This window comes from Carassius gibelio, chromosome B18 (assembly GCF_023724105.1).
Source record: "Carassius gibelio isolate Cgi1373 ecotype wild population from Czech Republic chromosome B18, carGib1.2-hapl.c, whole genome shotgun sequence".
In the NCBI taxonomy this organism is placed as follows: Eukaryota; Metazoa; Chordata; class Actinopteri; order Cypriniformes; family Cyprinidae; genus Carassius; species Carassius gibelio.
This window is the reverse complement of record NC_068413.1, coordinates 15,602,716-15,629,092: the sequence shown is the minus strand read 5'-3', so window position 1 is coordinate 15,629,092 and position 26,377 is coordinate 15,602,716. Positions and strand designations below refer to the sequence as shown.

Sequence of the window (26,377 nt, the reverse complement as noted above, 5' to 3'; positions counted from 1 at the left end):
CACATTCCCTTTTTAAATACTCTCAATCTGGGATCACAGCTTGTGTGTGTGCGTGTGTGTGCGTGTGTGAGAGAGAGACAGAGAGAGAGAGAGAGAGAGAGAGAGAGAGAGAGAGAGAGAGTGTTTGCTCTTGTTTTTGTGACATATCAGGACACAACTCTGTATAATGACATGGATATGACACAGGTATTACAAGGAGAGGGTAACTTATGAAGACATAACCCATGTTCCCATTTTTCAAAACACTTATAAACCATACAGAATTCGTTTTTTTGAGAATGTAAAAATGCACAAAGTTTCCTGTAAGGGTTAGGGTTAGGTGTAGGGCTGGTGTAGGGCCATAGAATTACAGTTTGTACAGTATAAAAAACATTAAACCTATGGGATGTCCCCACTTTTCACAAAAACAAACGTGTGTGGCAGGCAGAAATAACAGTTAGAAGGACTTAAGACAATGTAGATAGAAATGACTTTCTGAACAACATCAGTAACTGAACACACAATGCACAGAATCAAGCCAAAAATTCATAATTTTCCCCTGACTGGATTTCATCTGACTCCAACAGGCACCTTGGATTGTAATGTTACATTTCAGCATGCCTTGCTTACATCAAAACAATGGTTCAACCTATAAGATGTAGGAGGAAACTTTTTAAAAGCATAATGAAAATTAAAGGGATACTTCACCCAAAAAAGTAAATTCTGTCATTAATTACTCATCCTCGTGTTGTTCCGAACCTTTAAGACCTTTGTTCATCTTCGGAACACAAATTAAGATATTTTTGATGAATTCTTAGACTCCTCTGGCCCTCCCGTAGACAGCAAGGATCCTAACACGATCACGTATAGAACAACGTAGAACAAAAATAATGACTTTATTCAATGATTTGTCTCCTCAGCATCACCCTGGCGCCATTTTGGAGAGTATCACATATGTAAACACATATGCAATGCACGTACGTGGAGACATTGCTAACATTGTTTACATTTTGATCTGAACATAACGTATCCACGTACATGGGTTGCATAAGTTGTTTACATATTCAATTCAATTCAAGTTTATTTGTATAGCGCTTTTTACAAAATAAATCGTTACAAAGCAACTTTACAGAAAATTATGTTTCTACAATATTTAGTAGTAGCTAGTAGTTTGTGCACATTTGACAGGATTTTAGAAAAAAAAAAAATAATAATACAAGACGTAGTCAGCTAGACGATGAACTATCAATATTATTAAGTTATTATATGATTCAATCACACATTTAGCAATAATTGTTAGTTCTGTTTGTTGATTCAAGGTTAGCATCATCTGGGGTCCTCTGAGGGTCAGCATCATCTCTTCTCAGGTGTTCTGGATCCAGACTGGAGCTTGTTTAAATCTACATCCCGTGGCGAAACATAGAAACAAAATACAGACATCATTAGCATAGCTGCTGATCCAACAAAGTAAAATTAGTTTAACCCAAGCTAATGAATAAAAATGCAACTTTGAACAGATGCAACTACACTCACAATTAAAAAGAAACATTATTCGAATGCTTGGCGAAAGAGATGTGTTTTTAATCTAGATTTAAACAGAGAGAGTGTGTCTGAACCCCGAACATTATCAGGAAGGCTATTCCAGAGTTTGGGAGCCAAATGTGAGAAAGCTCTACCTCCTTTAGTGGACTTTGCTATCCTAGGAACGACCAAAAGTCCAGCGTTTTGTGACCTTAGGGTGCGTGATGGATTGTAACGTGGTAGAAGGCTAGTTAGGTACGCTGGAGCTAAACCATTTAGGGCCTTATAGGTAAGTAATGATAATTTGTAACTGATACGGAACTTAATAGGTAGCCAGTGCAGAGACTGTAAAATTGGGGTAATATGATCATATTTTCTTGACCTCATAAGGACTCTAGCTGCTGCATTTTGGACGACCTGTAGCTTGTTTATTGAAGAAGCAGGACAACCACCTAGAAGTGCATTACAATAGTCCAGTCTAGAGGTCATGAATGCATGAACTAGCTTTTCTGCATCAGAAACAGATAACATGTTTCGTAGCTTGGCAATGTTTCTAAGAAGGAAGAATGCAGTTTTTGTAACATTGGAAATATGATTTTCAAAAGACAAATTGCTGTCTAATATAACACCCAGATTTCTGACTGTAGAGGAAGTAACAGTACATCCGTCTAGTTGCAGATTGTAATCTACAAGATTCTGTGTAGTGTTTTTTGGTCCAATAATTAGTATCTCTGTCTTATCCGAATTTAATTGGAGAAAATTGTGTGTCATCCAATCTTTTACATTTTTAACACACTCTGTTAGCTTAGATAATTGGGAAGTTTCATCTGGTCTCGTTGAGATATATAGCTGAGTATCATCAGCATAACAGTGGAAGCTAATTCCATATTTTCTAATAATATTACCAAGGGGCAACATATATATTGAAAATAGAAGGGGACCTAGGACGGATCCTTGTGGCACTCCATATTTTACTGATGATAAATGAGATGACTCCCCATTTAAGTAAACAAAATGGTAGCGATCGGACAGGTAGGATCTAAACCATCTTAGAGCCTGCCCTTGAATACCTGTATAGTTTTGTAATCGATCTATGAGTATGTCATGATCTATGGTGTCGAACGCAGCACTAAGATCAAGTAAGACTAGAAATGAGATGCAGCCTTGGTCTGACGCAAGGAGCAGGTCATTTGTAATTTTAACAAGTGCAGTTTCTGTGCTATGGTGGGGCCTAAAACCTGACTGAAATTCTTCATACATATCATTGTTATGCAGGAAGGTGCTCAATTGAGCAGACACAACTTTCTCTAAAATTTTAGACATAAATGGAAGATTTGAAATAGGCCTATAATTTGCCAGTACACTAGGATCTAGTTTTGGTTTCTTAATAAGAGGCTTGATAACCGCCAGCTTGAATGGTTTTGGGACGTGTCCTAAAGTTAACGACGAGTTTATGATATTGAGAAGCGTTTCTTCTGCTACAGGTAACAGCTCTTTCAGTAATTTTGAGGGTACAGGATCTAATAAACATGTTGTTGGTTTAGATACAGTGATAAGTTTATTTAACTCTTCCTGTCCTATGGTTGTAAAGCGCAGCAGTTTATCTTTGGGTGCGATGGATGAAACTGAAGTGTTAGACGCTGTAGAATCTACATTCGCTATTGTATTTCTAATGTTATCTATTTTATCAGTGAAGAAATTCATAAAGTCATTACTATTTAACGTTGGTGGAATATTTGAATCAGGTGGCATCTGGTAATTTGTTAACTTAGCCACTGTGCTAAATAAAAACCTAGGATTGTTTTGGTTATTTTCAATGAGTTTGTGTATATGCTCTGCCCTAGCAGTTTTTAGAGCCTGTCTATAGCTGGACATACTGTTTTTCCATGCAATTCTAAAAACTTCTAAGTTAGTTTTTCTCCATTTGCGTTCAAGACTACGAGTTAATTTCTTGAGAGAGTGAGTATTACTGTTATACCATGGTACAGTACGTTTTTCTCTAACTTTTTTCAATTTGATTGGGGCAACAGCTTCTAATGTATTAGAGAAAATAGTGCCCATGTTGTCAGTAATTTCGTCTAATTCGTGTGTATTTTTGGGTACAATTAGCAGTTGAGATAGATCAGGCAGGTTATTTGCGAATCTTTCTTTGGTGGCTGGAACAATAGTTCTGCCCAGACGGTAACGCTGCGACATATAGTTAATATCAGTTATACACAGCATGCACGATACAAGGAAATGGTCTGTAATATCATCACTTTGAGGTACAATATCTATAGCAGTAAGATCGATTCCATGCGATATAATTAAATCTAGTGTATGATTAAAACGATGAGTGGGCCCGGTGACATTTTGCTTGACTCCAAAGGAGTTTATTAGGTCAGTAAACGCAAGTCCTAATGTATCATTTGCATTATCAACGTGAATATTAAAATCTCCCATGATTAGCGCCTTATCAACTGTAACTAGAAGGTCTGAGAGGAAATCTGCAAATTATTTCAGGAATTCTGTATACACATATACATATGCACTCTGAGAAATAAAGGTACAAAAGCTATGTACACTTTAAGTACCTTTAGTGTTCCTGTAGCAATGTGGTTCGATTCCCCGGGAACACGATAGGTAAAAATTGATAGCCTGAATGCACTGTAAGTCGCTTTGGATAAAAACGTCTGCTAAAGGCATAAATTTAATTGTAATTTTTCTAATTTACCTTTAAGGTACCAAACGTACCTTTTGGAAGGTAGTGCCCCAGTGACAGCTTTTGTACCTTTATTTCTGAGAGTATGTGATACTCTCCAAAATGGCACTAGGGTGGCGCGGAGGAGACTAATTGTTGAATGAAGTCATTGTTGTTGTTTTCTTTGCAAACAAAATGTATTCTCGTAGCTTTCGAAAATTACATTTTCAGTAAAAGGCAGTTCATCACTGAATTCAGTAATACTCTCTAAGTTATGAGAGAGCTCTCAGATCGTAATTTTTAATTCTTTATTATCTTCTGAAGATGAACAAAGGTCTTATAGGTTTGGAACGACACGACGGTGAGAAAATAATGACAGAATTTACATTTTTAGGTGAACTAACCCTTTAAGTAAATAATGAGTCCCTTTTTGTGTGGGTGAACTGCTTGCTTAAAAACTAGTTATGTTCTAATGCTTACAGTAGATGCTCTCAGTAGGGTCAGAGTTGCATTTGCTGTGAAAGTACGGAAATAATTCCCACCCCTGGCCAAGATATTCAGGGTTACAGGGAAGATGAATGATTGGTTGTTTGTGCCATTCCACACCGGCCCTTATTTTTCTTCAGTGCCAGCAGGTTTGGGGCCAGACACCTATTTTACAAACATAGAGCTCAGGATACACATGGCTCTCGCCCACCTGCAGTTCCCTGCATTTGAAGCATGTCTGTGAACAAGCCAGCCATATTATATTTATATCACTGGATTAGATTCAGTCATTGGTCTGGTCAGGCTGCAAAGCAGACACACATATCCATACAGATAAGGATGGACTGGGAATTTGTGACATAATGTAGGCTTAGACACACAGTCTGTTTCCCATATTGTTAAATATTGTACAAATATACATATATCGTGTATGTTGCCCTGTGAATTTTTTTTTTCCAACTCTTTATCTTGGATACTATTATTTGTCATTGATGCAAATGTAAAAAGTAGTTGCTTTGAGCATTTAAACTACAGCTCAAAAGTTTGGGGACATAAATACATATATGTTAAAGGTATTATTAATTTATTTCTTTAAGGATTCATTTAAAGAAAAATATTTCTAAAGATTTTTTTCAGGTAAATACTGTTTAAACTTTATATCCATCAAATAATACTGGGGGAAAAAAAGTATTGCGGTTTCCACCAAAAATGAAAGCAGCACTGACCAAAAATACATCTTGAGCACCATTTCAGCATATTGTCAGTTATGCTGACATTGTTGTGCTACTTTGCACTATATAATTGAGCAATCACATACCTCTCTTTGGCTCAGTGTGTCTCAAACTGCTGACAACCACCATCATTTCTTGACTGTAAAGCCTCATCTGACCTCAAGATGCTGACCCTGTCAGAGTGAACCTCTAGAGGTGGACACACGAGGGAATCCAGTCCCAAACACACTTCATTATGCTTGACGATCTATCCAGCACTCTGCCGAATTAAAGACAGAGACACACAGAATGAATGAGCCCTGGGGCCCTGTACAGGACACACTTGATTACTACAGAGTCCACCAGACTCACACAGCTGGGTGTCCCTCGTCTGCGGAGCTTGATTAAGTGGGGAAAGTTTGTCCTGATGTCATGAGGGCTTGACATTCTTCATGATATGAAGAGTCCTCAACAAACTGTTGTCTGTCAGAGCATGCAACTTTTTAATTAGCACTAGCCTTTCCCTCTTTTATAACTTATAATGCTACATTGGAGAATAAAAACTAACAGACTTCTTTTTTTTTTTTTTTGAAAGGGGAGACAAACAATACCCAGACTGACTCACAATATACATCTGGCTTTCAGGTCTTAAGGGCTCCTTGCAGAGGATGCAGCTGGAATATGTGGATGTGGTCTTCGCCAACCGGCCTGATAGCAACACACCGATGGAGGGTAAGTTTGGTCATTAAAATAAGGGCAAGTTTTAAAATGTTGGGGTTGCCTTAGTAAATATATTAACATATTTTCTGATATATCACTTGAGACTACTGATATATATATATATATATATATATATATATATATATATATATATATATATATATATATATATATATATATATATATATATATAAAGTTATAATTCAACTTCATCAGGAGTACTAGGTTACTTGTGTACAATGTTCACATTTGTGAAGCTACAACACACACAACCTTGAGAAGGATGGGCTACAACAGCAGAAGACCCCACCGGGTACCACTCATCTCCACTACAAATTGGACAAAGAGGCTACAGTTTGCACGAGCTCACCAAAATTGGACAGTTGAAGACTGGACAAATGTTGCTTGGTCTGATGAGTCTCGATTTCTGTTGAGACATTCAGATTGTAGAGTTAGAATTTGGCGTAAACAGAATGAAAACATGGATCCATCATGCCTTGTTACCACTGTGCAGGCTAGTTGTGGTAGTGAAATGGTGTGGGGGATGTTTTCTTGGCATACTTTAGGTCCCTTAGTACCAACTGGGCATTATTTAAATGCCACGGCCCACCTGAGCATTGTTTCTGACCATGTCCATCCCTTTATGACCACCATGTACCCATCCTCTGATGGCTACTTCCAGCAGGATAATGCACCTTGTCACAAAGCTCGAATCATTTCAAATTGGTTTCTTGAACATGACAATGAGTTCACTGTACTAAAATGGCCCCACAGTCACCAGATCTCAACCCAATAGAGCATCTTTGGGATGTGGTGAAACGAGAGCTTTGTGCCCTGGATGTGCATCCCACAAATCTCCATCAACTGCAAGATGCTATCCTATCAATATGGGCCAACATTTCTAAAGAATGCTTTCAGCACCTTGTTGAATCAATGCCACTTTAGCACAATCATTTATACTTCAGTATATTTTCAGTTGGACTTCAGCACTACTGAAGTGCACAAGTACAAAAATATACCAAAAATATTTCAAGTTTAATATTTAACTTAATATACCAAAAGTACAATTGCAGTATATTTTTATTAAGTACATAAATATGTATGTATAAATATGTATTATTACAATATATATTTTAAAATTTAATTCTAATTCTATGCTGCTTTTATTAGCAATAGAAATCTTTTGTAGCATTATTAATTCAGTGTCTTCAGTATCACCTTTGATCAGTTTAATGTATTCCTCATATAAATACGACTATTAACTTTTGAATGGTATAGTGTATGGAATTTGTTTGGGGTACATTGTGAAGACTTTGAGAGCACTTTGGGAAACTCTTTGGAAAGTACTGAGAAGTTAGCGATCTCAATACTGCATCAAAAGCCATGCACAAAAGAACGAGTGTGTCAGACTAAAAGGGTTGGTGTCCTGCAGGCACATCCATCTGAGGTCTAAATCCTCTGAAAGATGTATTCGTGATAACAGGGTTACGATAAAGTGCAGTCCCCAGGATGCCATCACGGTAATAATTCTGAATAACCAGACTTTTTACTTCTACCCAAAGTACACAATGCAGCCAGCAGGCTACCACGCTGCTGTTAAAGCTCTGGACTGCCCAAAGCTTCAAGTGCAGTCAGCGTGAACATCTAATCTACTGTTTAATAATGTGCTTTTGGTACAAAGCACAAGATAGCAAAATCTCTTGAACAATATAAACCGGTTACAAAATAAGAGGAGACAGAGAAAAACAACTGCATCAAGAGCAATTTGGAGAAAATGGGAGGGTAGTTAATTAAAATGAATATCTGCTGCTGATGCCGTTTTTTAAATTGAGAGTTTTATTCTCAGAAGAGCAAATGAGAAGTGAGCCAGTCTCTTTGACCTTCAGTACTCATAAAGAAATTACCAGCTGTTGTAACAACAGATGCTCTCTTTCATTTATCCATCCTATTAAGTTCCTGAGAAATCATAATGTATATGCGGCCGCCCTAAACTCCGTAAATTGCAAAGATTGCACTCTTTAGCCAATCTCCTGTCACCTTGTAGAGCCAAAAAGGAGATTTTCGAAAGAGAAAGATTTTCATAGTCCATCTCTTTTTGTGAGCTCAATCAATATTCTCTTGTTAAGGGGGATCTGTATGCCCCTCTGGTATGTGTGTACCGCTTAGAGCTGTTCTGTTATGTAGCATTCAGGGCTTAGTAATATTTCAAAGCTCTGCGCTGGATGCCAAGGTTACACTGACTCAGCCATTTGTTCCAGACCTCTCTACTTTAACAAGCTTTTCAGCTTTCACTCCATCACTTCTCACTCAGACTCAGAGAATCTAACACAGTACCTACACAAATCTTACTTCCCATTACAGTTTTTACATCTTCCCCAAGCAAAGAATGTTTATTTGTTACAAACAGAAAGTTAATTCATTGCAACCCTACCAGTTCAGTTCACTCATTGAGTCCGCCTATAAGAACCTAAATAATTACATTGGCTAAAAGAGTGCTCATTCAGTGCCTGATTAGAAATCCTACAAAATCACTGAAAGAAGCTGTAGAACTTGAAATTAAATATTTGCAGTTCTTTGTGTTTAATGTTGTGTAAACTAACCTCTTCATGTTCTAACTTGGCATGCATCATTTTCCAGTTATTACAGAGGCAGACTATCCATTAACAAATATCAGGGGTGTAGCCATCATTTTAGAAGTGAGGGGGACAGGAGTGTTTTATATATAAAAAACTTAAGCAAACATAACAGCTTCCTTTTTTGACAAAGTAAACCTACTCATAAGCTCACCTGGTACAGCATTGCACTTGTAAAACAAGAGTCACACTCAACAGAGCTCAGAGATTTGTATCATGTTTGATTTTGCTAACACTGTCGTTTAGGGTTACGGTTAGGGTTTAGGTAGGGTTTAAATTAAGGTGGTAGGTTGGTTTCAAATGTGATAAAGTATTAACCTTTTATTATAAATCAACACACATTTTATTTTAAAAGTGCTGCAAAAATCGCAAGCCTAGACTCCTTAATCATCTCTGGTTCTTACCTTTTAACACTGAACAGATGTGTGGATGCCTCTCTCTCGCTGTCTGTCTGTCTCATAGGCATGGACAAGCAGATCGCTATGCAGTGCTTTTCTGCTGCAGTGATGCATAAAGTGTCCAGAGTTTAGCGCTCCTCACTGTGTGCAGTGCATATTAAAGTTCCTCAGTGGTTCTGCAATCCCCTGATTATTCTCTATTCACTTTTTTTCTTACCTGATTACAATTTTATCAGCATGAAGGGTAAAAGCTAAAGGGAATATGAAGTTACACTCCACTTTATCATTCATTTTTCCTCATGAGTGCACTTATTGAATTATGTGAAAACACATAAAAGTGCATCATGCTGAACGTAATCCACCCAAGATGAGGCACACAGTGAATGAAACTATACATTACAGGATTAAGTCACCACCTGAAGATATAGCACACACCTGTATAAACTGAAAATAAAAAAAATGAGTAGAAAATGTGCAGTAAGTGAGTTTTGAGAAACGCTGTTGATATTTGAAATCGCAAACAAACAGGCCTTTTACCCAAAGATTCACACCCCTGACTTGGTAGCTCAGAACCCTCAAATATCCTTACTGGGGATTGGACAGAAGTGTGTTTTGGAGTTTGATATGATCCACTTTCTACAATGTTTCTCAGAAATCACTCATGACACCTTTAAATTTAGAGGCATTTTTAGACATTTTCTTTAGCACTAAAACACAATGCAATGCAATGTATATTTCAAAATATGTGAAGACGAGGTTGTTGAAGCACCAATCACACACCACTTTAGACAATAACACAATTTAGATAGTTTACACCAAATTTGACATTTATCCTTGATGACCAGCAGAACTATTGTAGTTTCTCATATTTTAATAATTGCCTAATTTGTTTTGACTTTTTCTGGCTTTTCAACATAACTAAAAAAAAAAAAAAATGAAATGCACAGAATGTAGTAATTCTGTCCTAGTCTGCCCTTGTGAAAAGGAAGTACACGTTATAATACAACAAGATAAAAAATGAAAACGTAATGAAAATAATATATTTTAAAATAATACATTTAATTGATAACGGAAAATTGGTCTTATGTTTTCTAACACTTTGTTATTATTTAGTGATTAATTGCATATTAATTGCAATTAAATAAAGAATTATTATAGTTTAAACTTAAATGCATTTAACTGAAATTTAGAGTGCTTTTATTCACTTAAGCAGCGCTTTGTGTGATTATACAGGTGCATCTCAATAATTTAGAATGTTAAGTCTTTGGTTCTTTTAATTTTGATGATTTTGTCTCACATTAAACAAAAACCCACCAATTCACTATCCCAACAAATTAGAATACTTCATAAGACCAATAAAAATATATATATTTTTTTTTTGGTGAATTGTTGGCCTTCTTGAAAGTATGTTAATTTACTGTACATGTACTTGATACTTGGTAAGGGCTACTTTTGCTTTATTTACTGCCTCAATTTGGCGTGGCAGGGAGGTGATCAGTTTGTGGCACTGCTGAGGTTGTATGGAAGTCCAGGTTTCTTTGACATCTGCATTTTTTGGTCTCTTGTTTCCAATTTTCCTCTTGACAATACTCCATAGATTCTCTATGGGGTTCGAGTCTGGTGAGTTTTCTGGCCAGTCAAGCACACCAACACCATGGTTATTTAACCAACTTTTGGTGCTTTTGGCAATGTGGGCAGGTGCCAAATCCTGCTGGAAAATGAAATCAGCATCTCCAAAAAGCTGGCCAGCAGATGGAAGCATGAAGTGCTCCAAAATTTCTTAGTAAATGGGTGCAGTGACTGGTTTTCAAAAAACACTATGGACCAAAACCAGCTGATGACATTGCATCCCAAATCATCGCAGACTATGGAAACTTAACACTGGACTCCACCCTTCCTCCAGACTCTAGGACCTTGGTTTCCAAATTAAATACAAAACTTGCTTTCATCTGAAAAAAAAAGGACTTTGGACCACTGGGCAATAGTTTAGTTCTCCTTAGCCCAGGAAAGGCATCTTTGACATTGTCTGTGATTCAGGAGTGTCTTAATAAGAGGTATACAACAACTGTATCCAAATTCCTTGACAAGTCTGTATGTGGTGGCTCTTGATGCCTTGACCCCAGCCTCAAGTGCATTCCTTGTAAATTCATTCAAATTCTTGAATCAATTTTGCTTGACAATCCTCATAAGGCTGCAGTTCTTTCCGTTGGTTGTGCATCTTTTTCCTTCCACTCAAATTTCTGTTAACATGCTTGGGTATACCACTGTGCAGTCAGCTTCTTTGGCAATGAATGTTTGTAGCTAACCCTTCTGGATAACTGCCAGATCAGCAGTCTTCCCCATAATTGTGTATCCTAGTGAACTGAGAGAGCATTTTGAAGGCTCAGGAAACCTTTGCAGGTGTTTTGAGTTGATTAGCTAATTGGCGTGTCACCATATTCTAATTTCTTTTAGGTTTTTGTTAAATGTGAACCGTTCTACTAACCACAAGTAACTTTGCAACTACATGGCAAGTAGCAGTCATTAAAGTATTAGACTGTCTACTATTTTTTGATCCCCCACAGACATTGTACTGACTTTAAGTAACTTTGCAAGTATGTCAACTTATTCTATTAACCCTAAACTTAACATAATATTCTACTAATACTCTAATGAAAGTTATTTCACATATACGGGTCAAAAGTTAAAATTTCACATATCATAGATTCATTACAGTACATGTAAAGTAAATCATTTCAAAAGGTTATTTTTTCTCTCTTTTTTTAATCATTTTTGATGATTAGAGCTTACAGCCCACGAAAGTCAATGATCCAGTATCTCAAAATCTAAAAAAATATTTACATTTGAGTGTCGTTAAATGACCATCCCTACAATATAAATTCCAGGTATCTCTTGTTCTTTGAAATCACAATAATGGGGAAGATTGCTGACTTGGTTCCGACAATGGTCGACAAGACAATCATTGAGACCCTCCACAAAGAGAGTAAGTCATAGAAGATCATTACTGAAATGGGTGGCTATTCACAGAGTGCTGTATCAAGCCATATTAAATGCAAAGTTGACTGGAAGGAAAGAATTGGAAAGGAAAAGGTGCACAAGCAACAGGAACGACAGCAAGCTTGAGAATACTTTCAAGTAAAGCCAATTCAAACACTTCACAAGGAATGGACTGAAGCTGGAGTCAGAACTGGATTGTTGATCAGCTCCAAAACACTCTTTTCAGATAAAAGTAAATTTAGTATTTCATTTGGACATCAAGGTCTGGAGAAAGACTAGAGAGGCACAGAATCCAAGCTGCTTTAAGAACAGTGTGAAGTTCTCACAGTCAGTGATGATTTGGGTGCCGTGACGTCTGCTGGTGGTTGTCCATTGTGTTTTATTAAGTCCAAAGTAAATGCAGCCATCTACCAGGAGATTTTGGAGCACTTTGTGCTTTCATCTGCTGACAAGCTTTATGGAGATGTTGATTTCCTTTTCCAGCAGGAATTCAGCACCTGACCACAGTGTCAAAACCACTTCCAAGTGGTTTGCTGACCACGATATAACCATGCTTGATTGACCACCCAATGTGCCTGACCTGAACCCCATATAAATCAATGGAATATTTTCAAGAGAAAGATGAGAAACAGTTGATTCAACAATACAGATGAGCTGAAGGGTCAATCGTGCCTCAGCAGTGCCACAGGCTCATCGCGTCCATGCCACAGCTCACTGATGCTGGAGTTTGTGCTAAAGGAGCCCCAGCAAAACATTTTACAATGTTTTACTTTACATGTAATGAATCTAGATTATATGAAAGTTTCACTTTTAGAAATACGTTACAGATTTACAATTATTTTTTTATTTTTTTTACGATATTCAAATGTTTGGAGATGCAACTGAAGTTGCAAATTAATACGATTTTTTTTTTAATACTTTTAAGCTTTGGAGTACACTACAGGTACACATTGAATTAAATTATTTATTTTTCACAAGGGTAACAGAATTTGTGAATATTTGTCTCCTTAGAGATCGTCAGAGCCATGACCTACGTGATAAACCAAGGCATGTCCATGTACTGGGGGACCTCACGATGGACAGCTATGGAAATAATGGTAAGTAACATTTTTCTAAACAGCATTAGTCATTATAAAATTCAACATCCCCCTAGAGGGCACAGCATTCTGATCCCTGATCATTGACTTCCTGTAGGACTGAACTCAGGAGCAAACTATGTTTGAAGGGACAACATAGTACCCTCTCGTATCTCAGCTCTTCTATAGTGTATATTGGCCACATCACATATTTTTAGCCCTTGGACTGAAGTCAGTGTTTTTCAGTACTGTTGCTGTAATTGCAGTGTAGCACAAAGCAAGTTGGCCCAAACTGATATGCTGTAATTAAGCACTGACATTGTTAATTCATGGGTGATAAATGGTGGCTTGATCAGGGTTTTTACAGAGAGGACATACAATGATGACCTGCAATTTGTGTGACTGTGATAATACTATGTTCTGGTGTCATGCCAGATCCATCCCACGTAAACACACCCCCACGACTGGAACTTGTGTTCACAGCCTGAAATTAGCTCTGTGCATGCATATGACATCAAGGATTCAGTAGGGTTGTCAATAGCCATGTGATATTAATATAGACTGTATACAGGAGAGACCAGGACTAGCTGTGACTTTTATTACAGGCAGTATTTTTTCAGGGTGTAGTAAATGTCAGTTTCTATAGGTTCATACCTAAAGACCTGACAACAGAAAAGCAAACAGTTCCAGCATTCTTATATTAAAAAAGGCTATTTCTATTCTATTCTGTTGTTGATGTTTTATTTATTTATTTATTTTGTAATTTAAGTAATTCATACTTTTATTTATCAAGGATGCATGAAATTGCTCAAAAGTGGCAGTGAAGAAAATTATAGGCCTTTTCAATTAAATGCTGTTCTGAATTTTCTGTTCATCAAAAAATAATGAAAAAAAGTATCACAGTTTAAAAAAAATAAAAATAATAATATATATGAACATCACAATTGTTTTCAGCATTGTCAGTATATTAAAATGATTTCTGAAGGAAATTCAGCTTTGCCAACACTATTATAGTTGCTATCACAGTTATTAAGTTGGCCTGAGAAAGCCAGTTTTTTTAAATGCTATTTAATAATCTTCTTCTTCTTCTTCTGAGACTAAATTTGGACTGTATCTCCTCCAATAGTTTAAGCCACAACCACCAAACTCTAGTCAAACTTTCAGACTACTCTGACTTGGGTTGCTATGTCTTTTCTAGCTGATTGGACTTATGATTTTCATTAAATGGAAGATAAAAACTACAGCAAGTCTCACAGACTTATTATTATTTTTGTATAATAAGAGTTATAATGTTGGCTGTCTATCACTAGCAAATCTTAAAAACTATCCTAGTACAACATGATAAAATCATGCTAACAACATGCTAATCATGCAAAAACGTGATAGCAACATGTTAAATCATGCTAGCAGTGTGTTCAATCTTCTGTCTAATCTATCTAAACTGTAAAACTTCAAGCTTTTACAACTGCTTCAAACTTTCAGGGTAGGCTTATTCAAGCCAATTTTTAAGATTGGTCACAAAGTTTTCAATAAATGCAGCTTTGTTGAGCAATGAGTTCTTTCGAAAGCATCGTATAGACCAACATTATTGAACAGTAGCCTAGAGTATATGAAACACATTTTAACCTTTCAGTCTTGCCTGAATGTGGTTTTACTGTATTGTTCACTTTCTACCTATCAGCGATGATAAAAAAAAGTGACCTTTCAGACTGAAGGATAGAAATAAGTATTTGAAACCAACATAAGCTCACGCTGAGAAAACTAGCATTTCTGTAAATATTTTAAACAAAACCAGCAAATGTAATATCTGCAATATCTGCTGATCTGATGGAGCGTTGGACAATTTATGAAAGAATGTGCAGCCCTGCTGAAAAAAAACAAAAAAAAAAAAAACAGCATACGCTGGTTAGGTATGTTTTGATGCTGGGATGCTGGTTTATGCTGGTCCTTTGCTGGTTTATGCTGGTTCTTTGCTGGTTTGAGCTGGTCCTTTGCTGGTCCTTTGCTGGTCCTTTGCTGGTTTGAGCTGGTCCTTTGCTGGTTTGAGCTGGTCCTTTGCTGGTTTATGCTGGTTCTTTGCTGGTTTGAGCTGGTCCTTTGCTGGTTTATGCTGGTTCTTTGCCAGCACATGACCAGCATAAAACAGCATCCCAGCGTCAAAAAATACCTAACCAGCATATGCTGTTTTTTTTTTTTTTTTTTTCACAGGAAGGTCATATGAAATTCTAGCTATTTCAAATACACTGTAAATCATATATTTTTATATGAAAGTGTAATGTGAATGTTATTTTCTCTTTCTAGGAAGCATATTCTGTAGCGAGGCAGTTTAACCTGATTCCTCCAGTGTGTGAGCAGGCGGAGTATCATCTCTTCCAGAGGGAGAAGGTCGAGGTGCAGCTGCCTGAGCTCTACCATAAGATAGGCAGGTGTCAATCAATCATCATTTACTCACTCAGTCTCAGTGAATATGAAACTGTCAAATTTAGAGAATTCATCAGTGAGAGCATACAGCAGCTGCTTATCTTGGTCATAAATATTTCCTTGATTCTGTTGGGGACTGTAGGTGTGGGCGCCATGACATGGTCTCCTTTGGCCTGTGGGATCATCACTGGAAAGTATGAAAACGGTATCCCAGAATCCTCCAGGGCTGCTATGAAGGTACCAAGTTAAAGTCCAATTTAATCATAATTTAATTCAAATTAAATAGTTATTTTCTCCCTACCTAACTCTACTAACTACTTCTCTCTTTGTCTTGAAGTCATACCAGTGGCTTAAAGACAAGATAGTCAGTGAGGACGGACGAAAGCAGCAGGCAAAGCTGAAAGAACTCAGTCATATAGCTGAGAAGCTGGGCTGCACTTTGCCTCAGCTCGCCGTAGGTAAGAATTCTCCCAATGACACTTTTACAGAGTTGTCTAGACTTCTGAGCTAGCAGAGCTCATGCAGGTTTTGATTCCTGTTCTTAAATTACTGTTGAAGAGGTGTTTGCAAGAATTTGCAAGAGGGTGTACAAATATATATATATACACATCAAAATACTCAAAAGTGTCAGGAAAGACATTTATAATGTTACAAAAGATTTCTGTTTCAAATTAATGTTGAATTTTTTATTAATCAAATAATCATTATAAAAAAATCAGCACTATAAGCATCACAGCTGCTTTCAAAATGAAGAAAATCAAGAAATGTTATTTTCTTGATCACCAAATCAGGATATTAGAATGATTTCAGAAGATCATGTGACACTAAAGACTGCAATGGCTGCTTAGAATTCAGCTTTGTCATCATGTGAATAAATTACATTTTAAAATATATTAAAAGAATATAAAATATTTTAAATTGTAATACAGCTTAAAAAAAAAAAAAACATATTGTACTGATAAGCATAGTAGACCAAAATAAAAAATAAAAAAAATGTACTAACCCAAACTTTTGAATGGTAGTGTTTATATACTCAGAATTCATAGCAAGTACTTTTGAATGCCCATCAATGAAGAAATTCGATTTTTGACCACATAATGGTGTAGTAACAGTATCTACCAGCAGAGGCTACTGCTAATGCTGGCTAACCAAACACAAGCATACAGACACTTTTAGGTCCTTTTTGCCACCTAATCTCCACAAATTGCAATCTGCCGAGAATATTTTTTTAAAGAGTTCTTTTGTCACTTTTTCATCCCAGCCTGGTGTCTGCGGAATGAGGGAGTGAGCTCGGTACTACTAGGAACCTCAAATGCAGAGCAGCTAACTGAAAACCTGGGAGCCATACAGGTAAGCAAATGAATCGACTTTTAATGCATCTATTAATTTCCTGAGTTTCCCTGACTAATTCTTTTGGACATTCAGGTTCTTCCAAAGATGACATCCCACGTGGTCTCTGACATTGATCATATACTTGGGAACAGGCCGTACAATAAAAAGGACTATCGTTCCTAGGGGCTCTGGACGCGGGCTCAGGGTGAAGAGAGATATGTGTGTAGCAGTGTTCATGCCCTAGTGGTTCCTGCTCCGAATCGGTTTTCATCATCGGTCAGGCCTTAGAGTGCCGTCCTCCATAACCTGTCACCTGCATCCCCTCTGTTTCTGCTAGTGTGCCTTTGCACCCAAACAAAGCAAGAATCCCCTCGACTGGTGTCCAGGTGTCACCTTGTTAAGGCACCTTGCAGGAGAGCTTCACTCACAAATGTGATTTATGAACCTTATAAACACCCATGCTTGACCTATGCTCTCAAAACCATCAGCCTCCGGGACGTCTGGCGGTATTAGCGCACACACAGGGTGGAGGAAAAGCGCATGTCGTCCTCTTGTGTTCAAACGCAGCAACTGCAGACCTGTAGAGCGCAGACTCTGTGGAGCAGTGTGCATTCACAAAGATTCGAGCTGTTTTGCCTGTGCAAGAATGCCTGTGTCGATATTTTCTGAGGGATATTTTAAAGACGTTATGCGTGTTTGCTTTATAATGCGGTAGAAAAATAAGTAAATGCACTCATCTGACCTATAGGAAATTACTTGAATGAGGGTAGCATAAATCTATGAATACATGCTTACTGAACATGCAACTGTATTATAAACCGACCTCAATCCACACTGCAGTCTAAATATACAGTATTAGAGTTGATCTGACATGCATAGAATATATGCCAGCAGTCTAATGCATTCATGTTTGACTATAAATGAGTGACTTGTTTTTCCTTTTAGTAACAGTGTGAAAGATATTCAGAGGAAAACAACTTAAAGGGATGGCCTTGTGAAAAAGAAATGTTTAATTATATTGAATGTGCACTTTTAGTGTACTTTCAATTTCAAAAGTATGTTTTTTTTTAAAAACTGTACTTCTAGATAACAACATATCAATGCAGGCCATGTAAGTGTACTGAAATAAAGTACAGTTTCATGACCATATTCTTTAATACACTTAATTGGACTTTTAAGAAGTCAGATGTTGTTGTGCTTTAAAAGAAGTACACTTATTTTATAAGTGCATATTATACATATCAAAGCACATGTAAAATACTGATTATAATTTTAACTGTAGTGTGTTATTTGTAGTGTGTAGTGTGCTGTTCCATTTAAAATTACTACATTTTATATGTTCTTCATCATTACAAATGTGTAATTACATATATATATTTAAATGTGTAATATATAGGTTTCTATGGAAATTACATGAAATTATATTTTAGTTTACCATAAATGCTTGTCAGTATATTTGACAGAATACTTTAACCACATTTCAAAGACAAAATAATTATGAAATTATAAATAAATATGTACTGCTGAGGTGGAGCAAGAACAGTCTAAAATTTAGCTGGCTACATTTAATATAAATTATTACTGTAAATTTTCATTTTTCAAAAATATTACATTCAGTTGGCACTTAAGTATATTCTTGTATTCTTAAGTGTATTTTTCCATAATAAGTATTTTTATTTATTTATTTAAAAAATGTAAGTATACTAAAGTATTCTTTTTCACAATGGTAGTTCACCCAAAAATGAATCTTCATTAAAAAAGAAAAAAGAAAGAAAAGAAAAAAAAAGTCACTGGGTCACTTGTTGTTTCTGAACCAATAGACCTTCACTGTATGCACAAAAACATAGTAAAATTATGTATAAAGAGATGTTAAATAGAAACAAAACTGAGTGTCAGTGAATGATGAGTTTATATTTATGGGTGGACTGTCTCTTTAAGAATCAAGGAGTTCCCAATATGCATGGAAGCATTAAGATATAATGGGAGCGAATCTGATTTACTGTTTGCGGGTGCCTCATGTTTGATTTTATCGCTCTTGCTCGCCCTACTTGAAAGCCATACTTTATCATGCCCTTGATATTTTAAACACAGATGAGCTGCTATACCCTGTAGTATTTCAATTCTCAGAGTTTTTAGATGAATGTGAAACTTGTTGGAATTTGGCTTGAGGAAACAAGATGGTTCTGTATAGAGAAAATAAAGAGTGAAACACAGAGGGCTTCATGAGAACCTTGTGTACATAGTGTTACCTTTAGTCTCCCTGCGGAGTGCCTTGATTCTCACCTGCATGAACATTAGGGCTTGCCCATTCTCCCATGGGTCCAGGAGTGTAATACTGTGAGCCTTTCTCAATTGTACATGATGTCTTTAAAAAAAAAAAAAAAGAAAAAGAAAGAAATAGAAATCGCACCACATGGTGATTATTGTTTTCTAAAGTTTATAACACTGTTTTTGAGAAAAGTGGAGCTGTAGGATGCACAGGCTTTTCTGAATCTCTGCATCAGGGTCTATTATCATATCATGCATCTCTCTCCCTGTATGGCAGCAGTGTACTTCTGTAAATATAAATATGTAAACAGTACATAGAGGTAGATTATATGCTTGAAATAAAAATGGATAAGGTCAGTAAACCCATGTGTGTTTCCTTATTGCAATATACCGGTGGACACAATAAGCTGGTGAACAACCGGTAGAAATGTTGTATTATCACAAGTAGGTTCACATGACACCAGAGTTCAGCTCACTTTCCTTTTTTTAAGTGGAGAGGATGATTTATGAGCTGGAGGGCAGCCATCCACCAGGGGGCGATTGAAATGTTTTGGCTTCATTTTTCAGGATATATGAGGAACACCTGGTTCTGTTTCGAAAGGGCTGCATGATGAATTGTATTTTAATCATGATCACAATCTCTAGGCCTACTTCTCTTGATTTATTAAGCATAACTGTCTACGTTATTTATCCTGAAGGCATTTCATTTTCATTTGGCATTTGCGTTATCTTGCATCGGTAACAAGCCTCCACAAGCTTTCATGGTTGCAGTTGCTAGATGTCAAGAGTTTAAATGCTTTAGAGCTTTTTTTCTTAAATCAATACATTTTCTGCTTAGCGGTTTGCTTAATCTTCCCAACCTGACATATTAATATATATTATTACTCTTATTAATACATAAAAACAGAACAGCTATTAGACAGAAGGAAAAAAAATCCCTATGCTATTTATGTGATACTAATAAAGTTTTTTTTTTTTTTTTTTTTACGTACATCTCATTCAGTCAAACTGACAGGTATATTTTTGGTGCAACACTATTATTTGAAATAATTTGTTTCAGTTATTTTGAATTCAGGAATCCAAAGTGCCACCCATAAGTTAAAATACAGTAGGTCTTAAAGTGACAGCAGCGTAATATAAGGGGAATAAAGGGCAAGAAAAGGGAACCCATTTTTTAGAAGCGTTCTGAATAAAGGTGAATCCATTCACTAAAGTCCATTAAAACGGGGTACATGTGATGTTCAGGACAGGAAGTAACTTTACTGTTCGTGGTCATGTGACCCAGGGTGGGGAGTCTTCATGATTCATTTCAAAGCTAGATAGTGGAAGTGTTAAAGTGCACATTTAAACAATAATTCAATAAAATATTTTGAAATCTTGATTATACTGATTTCTTGATTTTTTTTATTATTTTTTTTTGCAATAATTACAGGTGCATCTCAAATTAGAATGTCATGGAAAAGTTCATTAATTTTAGTATTATTTCAAATTGTGAAACTTTTGAAATAAAAACAAAAGTATACAAACTCTGTGTGTATTAAATACATTCAATGCACACAGAATGATGTAGTTTATGTCTTTGGTTACTACATTTAACAAAAACCCACCAATTCATTATCTCAACAAAATGTGGTGACATGCCAATCAGCTAATCAACTCAAAACACCTGCAAAGGTTTCCTGAGCATTCAAAATGTTCTCGGTTTGGTTCACTAGGATACACAATCACAGGGAAGACTGCTGATCTGACAGTTATCCACAAGACAATAATTGACACCCTTCACAAGGAGGGTAAGCCACAAACATTCATTGCCAAAGAAGCTGGCTGTTCACAGAGTGCTGTATCCAAGCATGTTAACAGAAAGTTGAGCGGAAAGAAAAAGTGTGGAAGAAACACAACCAACCGAGAGAACCGCAGCCTTATGAGGATTGTCAAGCAAAATCGATTCAAGAATTTGGGTCAACTTCACAAGGACTGGACTGAGGCTGGGGTCAAGGCATCAAGAGCAACCACACAAACACGTGTCATGGAATTTGGCTACAGTTGGCATTTTCCTCTTGTTAAGCCACTTCTGAGGCATCTTACCTGGGCTAAGGAGAAGAACTAGACTGTTGCCCAGTGGTCCAAAGTCCTTTTTTCAGATGAGAGCAAGTTTTGTATTTCATTTGGAAACCAAGGTCCTAGAGTCTGGAGGAAGGGTGGATAAGCTCATAGCCCAAGTGTTAAGTTTCAACAGTCTGTGATGATTTTGGGTGCAATGTCATCTGCTGGTGTTGGTCCGTTGAGTTTTTTTTTTTTTTTTGAAAACCAAAGCCACTGTACCCGTTTACCAATATATTTTGGAGCGCTTCTTGCTTCCTTCTGCTGATCAGCTTTTTGAAGATGATTATTTAATTTTTCAGCATGATTTGGCACCTGCCCACACTGCCAAAAGCTGGTTAAATGACCATGGTGTTGGTGTGCTTGACTGGCCAGCAAACTCACCAGACCTGAACCCCATAGAGAATATATGAAGTATTGTCAAGAGGAAAATGAGAAACAAGATACCAAAAAATGTAGCTGAGCTGAACGCCACTGTCAAAGAAACCTGGGCTTCCAGACCACCTCAGCAGAGCCACAAACTGATCACCTCCATGCCACACTGAACTGAGGCAGTAATTAAAGCAACAGGAGACCCTACAAAGTATCGAGTACATGTAGAGTAAATATTTTTACCAAGTGCATTCCAATGAAAGAAACTAAAACTATATACACATAGATTTATTATATAGTCAACTGATGAAGTCTAAACTTCTCAAGGATTTATTTTTAGTACATTTTCTTGCATTTGCATCTTTTTCTATTGTAATTGTCTAATTGCATCAAAAAAGCCATTATTTACAGCAGAAGTACTATGTCGTATCCTTGTATCCTCATATCCTTATAATAAAATATGACAAAACACGTGAGTAAACAGTCTTTTATTGGTACAAAACAAAAAACAAGAGAAGACCAGACAAAAAAGGCCTTAACCAATCATGAATTTCATGAAACTTTAACAGATGAAATGATAAATGCCCTCCTAAAAGATAACAAATTACCTTGCCTGCCCCCACCCCCAATCCCATGATCCTCTCAATTGCTTGGATTGTTCCTCAATCTTCTCCTCCTAATGCAATCTGTTTATTTGGACCCTGTGGACAGCAGGGCGATCAGACCTGAAGACGCACTAATGGACAGAATGTAGTTCCTGTGACAGACATACGAGGTAAACGTTAGACATCTGGACCAATCGATAGGCTTAAACAGACACAAAGACTACATGTTACAGTAAACTTACACTGTCGGATTGAAGTTCTTCAGCAAGAAGAAAGAGGAAATGATGACAATCAAAAGGAAGAGAGTGTTGTTGTAAAAGATGGAAAAAGTGGTGGCCTCGTAATCAGCGACCTCATTCTTCTTCCACAGGATCCTGCAACAAAGGCTAGCTGTAAGCAATAGAGAACTTCCAAAATTACAGAATGAGCATATTCTGTGGCATACTTAAGACAACAGTTCAACATAAAGCTTTTTCTGCAATCATTATCAGCAGTGTTGGCATGTTTGCCTAAGAAAAAATAACAACAAACAATACAGTAACTGAAATAAATTCCACAAGACTAAAAATGAAAATAATAGAAATACTGCTTTGAGTACTTCAACTTAAAAAAGCTCAAGTTAAAGTACCAGAATTACCTCCAAAAAAAACTAACAAAAAAAAAAAAATAAATAAATAAAAAATAAAAAATAAATATATATATATATATATATATATATATATATATATATATATATATATATATATATATATATATATATATATATATGCTATTTCAAATAATGAACACCATACTATAAAAACATTAAGGTTGTCTGGTCAATGAAAGCTGACAAAACCGTCAGTATTTATCACAGTTAAGACTAACATACCTCTCGTCCTTCTCTTTGCGGGACATTTTGCGGTTGTCGGCCTCAGAGAGCTTGCGGGTCACTTCCTTGGACACGGCGTCTTCACGCTTCTGAGCGACTCTGAAAGTAAAAAATTATTAACTCAGTCTTCTAGTAAAGGTAACAAAAGATATAAGGGTCGCGGAAAACTGAGAGGAAGAGAAAAGAATGCATTTAAACAATGTGTGAGGTTTCATTTAGGTATTCGTACTTGTGCTTGAGGACAAATTTGACGTTCTTGTAAGCAAAGGCCACCAGGTATGTGCTGACCAGAGTCATGACTGCATACAGCACTGCGGACTGGACCAAATCCATGTGCCAGATCCTCCAAAACAGCCCTGTTACAAAAGAATACATAAAGCAAGGACTGGGTGTAACCAAAATAATTTTGCTACAATATATTCACAATGAATAAATTAAGTAAAACAATAACAGTGGTCATCAGAGAGACCACAAATAGTGTTGCATACGCTTTAAGCGAGAACCTACTTAACGTTACTTTTATCTACGTTAATATAGAATAGAATAGAATAGAATAGAATAGAATAGAATAGAATAGAATAAGCAGCTCAATTTTGAGCAACAACTTCCACGTCAGAAGGAATGCCGAGAGTATCATTAGCAGGAACAGATGAGGAACTTACAGATGGGGATTGCGGACACGATTAGCGCATTGCCGTAGAACAGTGCCGTGGATTTGGCCGACAGGTTCCTGCTGAAGTCCTGCAGGAGAAGATCCTCCTCTGATTGCTGTTTGTTGCTGCCTTTGGGTGCCATGTCTCCGGTCTGCGCTCCTCTGCGATTCTCGGCTTGAGGGAAAAGAGACAGACACGTATGTGATCGGAATGGATGAAGCGCTTACGCCGCGTCAGCACAAACAGTGACGTAGAATTGATGCGCGCAGAGGCAGAGCTCAAGGATAGTCTCGCGCAGCTGCTGTCCTCTAGTGTCAAGGAGGAACAACCGTGTGTACAGCACACAGAAGAATAAATAAGCCTAGTTTACCCAATAATTAAATTTCGGTCATACTTTACTCACACTTATGCTGTTTCAAATCTATACGTTTTTTTTTTTCATCTTGTCATTTCAGCTGTAGTAACCGAGTCCTGTCAAACGAAAAAAAAAAAAAAAAAAAAGATGTGTGTGTGGGTTTGTGTTGATTTGAGACGCATATATATTGTTGACCACTAGATGGAGACAGATATTAAAGTTTACAAATTAGCAAGTATCACATAACATTAGTTCAGATTAATCAGAATTAGTTATAATTCTGCCCTTATAAACAAAGATGCTATCCTATATTAGCTCATTTAAACATTAAACATTAAAGGTGCTGTATGTACGTTTTTTGACCCTACTAAAGCATAAAAATGCCATAATGTGTTACCAGATATTTAAAAACATGCTTAGTTAACATACTTGTTTTTCTGACAAACAATGCTACAGTCACTTTATTCTCTTTTGAAAATGTGTGTTCGGTAATCTCTGTAGTTGTGGTTTGTGCATCCCGCCCACTGCTAGTTTACCCAATTGTATTTATGCACCCGGGTTGCCAGTTGGCAAAAACACCGCGTATTTCAATTCATTCATCGTCAAGTGCGCTCGTTCTTGTTGGTATCGTCAATCTGGCAACATGCGTGCAGGTCAAGTCTGAGGAGGAGGGGCCGGGTGAAAAAAAAAACCCTCCAATATTTTTAATTTAGACTGCAATACCCAGTTCAACCACCACTTTTGTTTTAAAAAGGCTCAAATATATATTTTTTGTTTGTTTGTTTATTTGTTTGCTTTTAGTCTGAAAAGTGTTCCGCCCAGGACAGGTTAAAAATTCAAAACCAAATGTAACACTGACAGGTTTTCAAGCATTGTCTGAAATTTAATTTGTAATACAACAAAAGGCAGACTTTTATTGCTGATTCACAATGCAGAAAGACTTACTGAGACACTGGTGTTTCTCTGTCTACTTTTCTTTTTCACCTCACTTAAGTATCTGAAGTATCATTCCATTTCTTTAGGGGAGAAACTCAACCTGCCACCCAACCAGCATAAATGTCTGAGAAAAGCAGATTTTTCTTTTCTTTTTTTTTAAATGTCTGAGACATCATAACTCTGTGAAGAGAAGTTTGGAACAGATAATTTTGTATGAACACTCAGTTGAGATTTTAGGTAGGCCTACCCTGGAGCTGGTGAATTTTTGAACTCGAGAATAAATTACACTCTTTACCACCAAGTCACCTGATAACTTAATGACATTTACAGAACAACAACTCTGAGCTGGCTTCGGAAAGGCAGAAGCAAAAATGATAAGAATAATAATTGAGGGAAAGAAATGAGAATGAAAGTGAACTGGGAACTAGCTGACTGTACACATCGTTGCTGTAGTTGATAAAGGAAAGCAGAAAGCACCAGGGAGACACTAGTGAGGACAAAGTTCAGGTAAACGCATAAACCCATCCTGGGTTTCCCCGGTTAACAAAGGGCAGTTATGAAATGGGTGTAGACCTCATCGTTTGTTTTCTTATTTGACATCAGAATGACTAGCAGCCTACTCATGGCAGCTGGTTTGATCACATTTGCACCTCTTTCTGGAGAATGGGTGGATCCGTTCAATGGCAGCCAGTTACGCATGGGACGGTGCTTTGATCCGAAAGCACCCAACTTTAAGAGGTTGCATATGATGACTGTGCTGACAGCATTATGTATTCTGTCAGTAGGACTTGCTTTTTGTTCTCTTGCCATTTTTAGATCTAGGGCGTATACAAAAATGCATAGCAGGATTTATAAATGGTAGATTGCCAAATGCAACATTAAAGTAAAAAAGAAAAAGATTTGTAGAGAACAGGTTACACTATTCAGAAAGACAAATGAGAACATCATGAGTGTGCAAAAAGCACACACACACACAAAAAAAATAGGAGATCAGAAACCTTGGTTGTGTCAGCCCGGGGTTGGTTGTGAAGACAGAATTTACATTTTTGGAAGAACTATTCCCTTTCTAATCGTCATGCTCATCTGTATGCATCTTATATTAAGATGCAGAAACATTATGTGCACATGTATTTATGTCTTTTACAGGTGTCTTTTTCCCCTGATGAACATAGTGATTATATTAAACAGAACAAAATGAGTTACAGCAGAATTATAGTACACATGCTTTGTTTCAGACTGTGGAAGGATAGTAAATGTTGAAATT

The 26,377-nt window shown here is 36.8% G+C and overlaps 2 protein-coding genes across 5 annotated transcripts in view; one reads left to right on the top strand and one right to left on the bottom strand.

Annotated features, from left to right (window-relative positions):
* LOC127977820 (voltage-gated potassium channel subunit beta-1-like) overlaps positions 1-19,583 on the top strand; it is a 133,081-nt gene extending 113,498 nt beyond the window's left edge. For all 4 annotated transcript variants that reach the window (XM_052582961.1, XM_052582958.1, XM_052582959.1 and 1 more), the window contains 7 exons: positions 6,022-6,108; positions 13,136-13,221; positions 15,502-15,622; positions 15,764-15,858; positions 15,959-16,079; positions 16,883-16,971; positions 17,047-19,583. In XM_052582961.1, coding sequence (XP_052438921.1) covers positions 6,022-6,108; positions 13,136-13,221; positions 15,502-15,622; positions 15,764-15,858; positions 15,959-16,079; positions 16,883-16,971; positions 17,047-17,136 — 689 coding nt within the window. In that variant the 3' untranslated portion in view covers positions 17,137-19,583. The remainder of the gene's footprint in view (positions 1-6,021; positions 6,109-13,135; positions 13,222-15,501; positions 15,623-15,763; positions 15,859-15,958; positions 16,080-16,882; positions 16,972-17,046) is intronic.
* A 2,583-nt stretch (positions 19,584-22,166) lies between these two features.
* LOC127976945 (translocon-associated protein subunit gamma) lies at positions 22,167-24,071 on the bottom strand. Its single transcript, XM_052581537.1, has 5 exons — positions 23,832-24,071; positions 23,399-23,525; positions 23,170-23,268; positions 22,541-22,672; positions 22,167-22,450 (listed from the first exon to the last, which is right to left on the bottom strand). The coding sequence occupies exons 1-5, from the start codon at positions 23,962-23,964 to the stop codon at positions 22,384-22,386; spliced, it is 558 nt and encodes a 185-aa protein (XP_052437497.1). The 5' UTR covers positions 23,965-24,071; the 3' UTR covers positions 22,167-22,383.
* Positions 24,072-26,377: the final 2,306 nt, after the last annotated feature.

Excerpts from the sequence above, each read along its gene's own strand:
- LOC127976945 (XM_052581537.1), bottom strand. The coding sequence starts at position 23,964 with ATGGCACCCAAAGGCAGCAACAAACAGCAATCAGAGGAGGATCTTCTC. Across the intron at positions 23,526-23,831 it reads CGTGTCCGCAATCCCCATCT|GGCTGTTTTGGAGGATCTGG; the intron begins GTAAGTTCCTCA and ends CTTTTGTAACAG. Across the intron at positions 22,451-22,540 it reads AAGAACTTCAATCCGACAGT|GAACTACATTCTGTCCATTA; the intron begins GTAAGTTTACTG and ends TGTCTGTCACAG.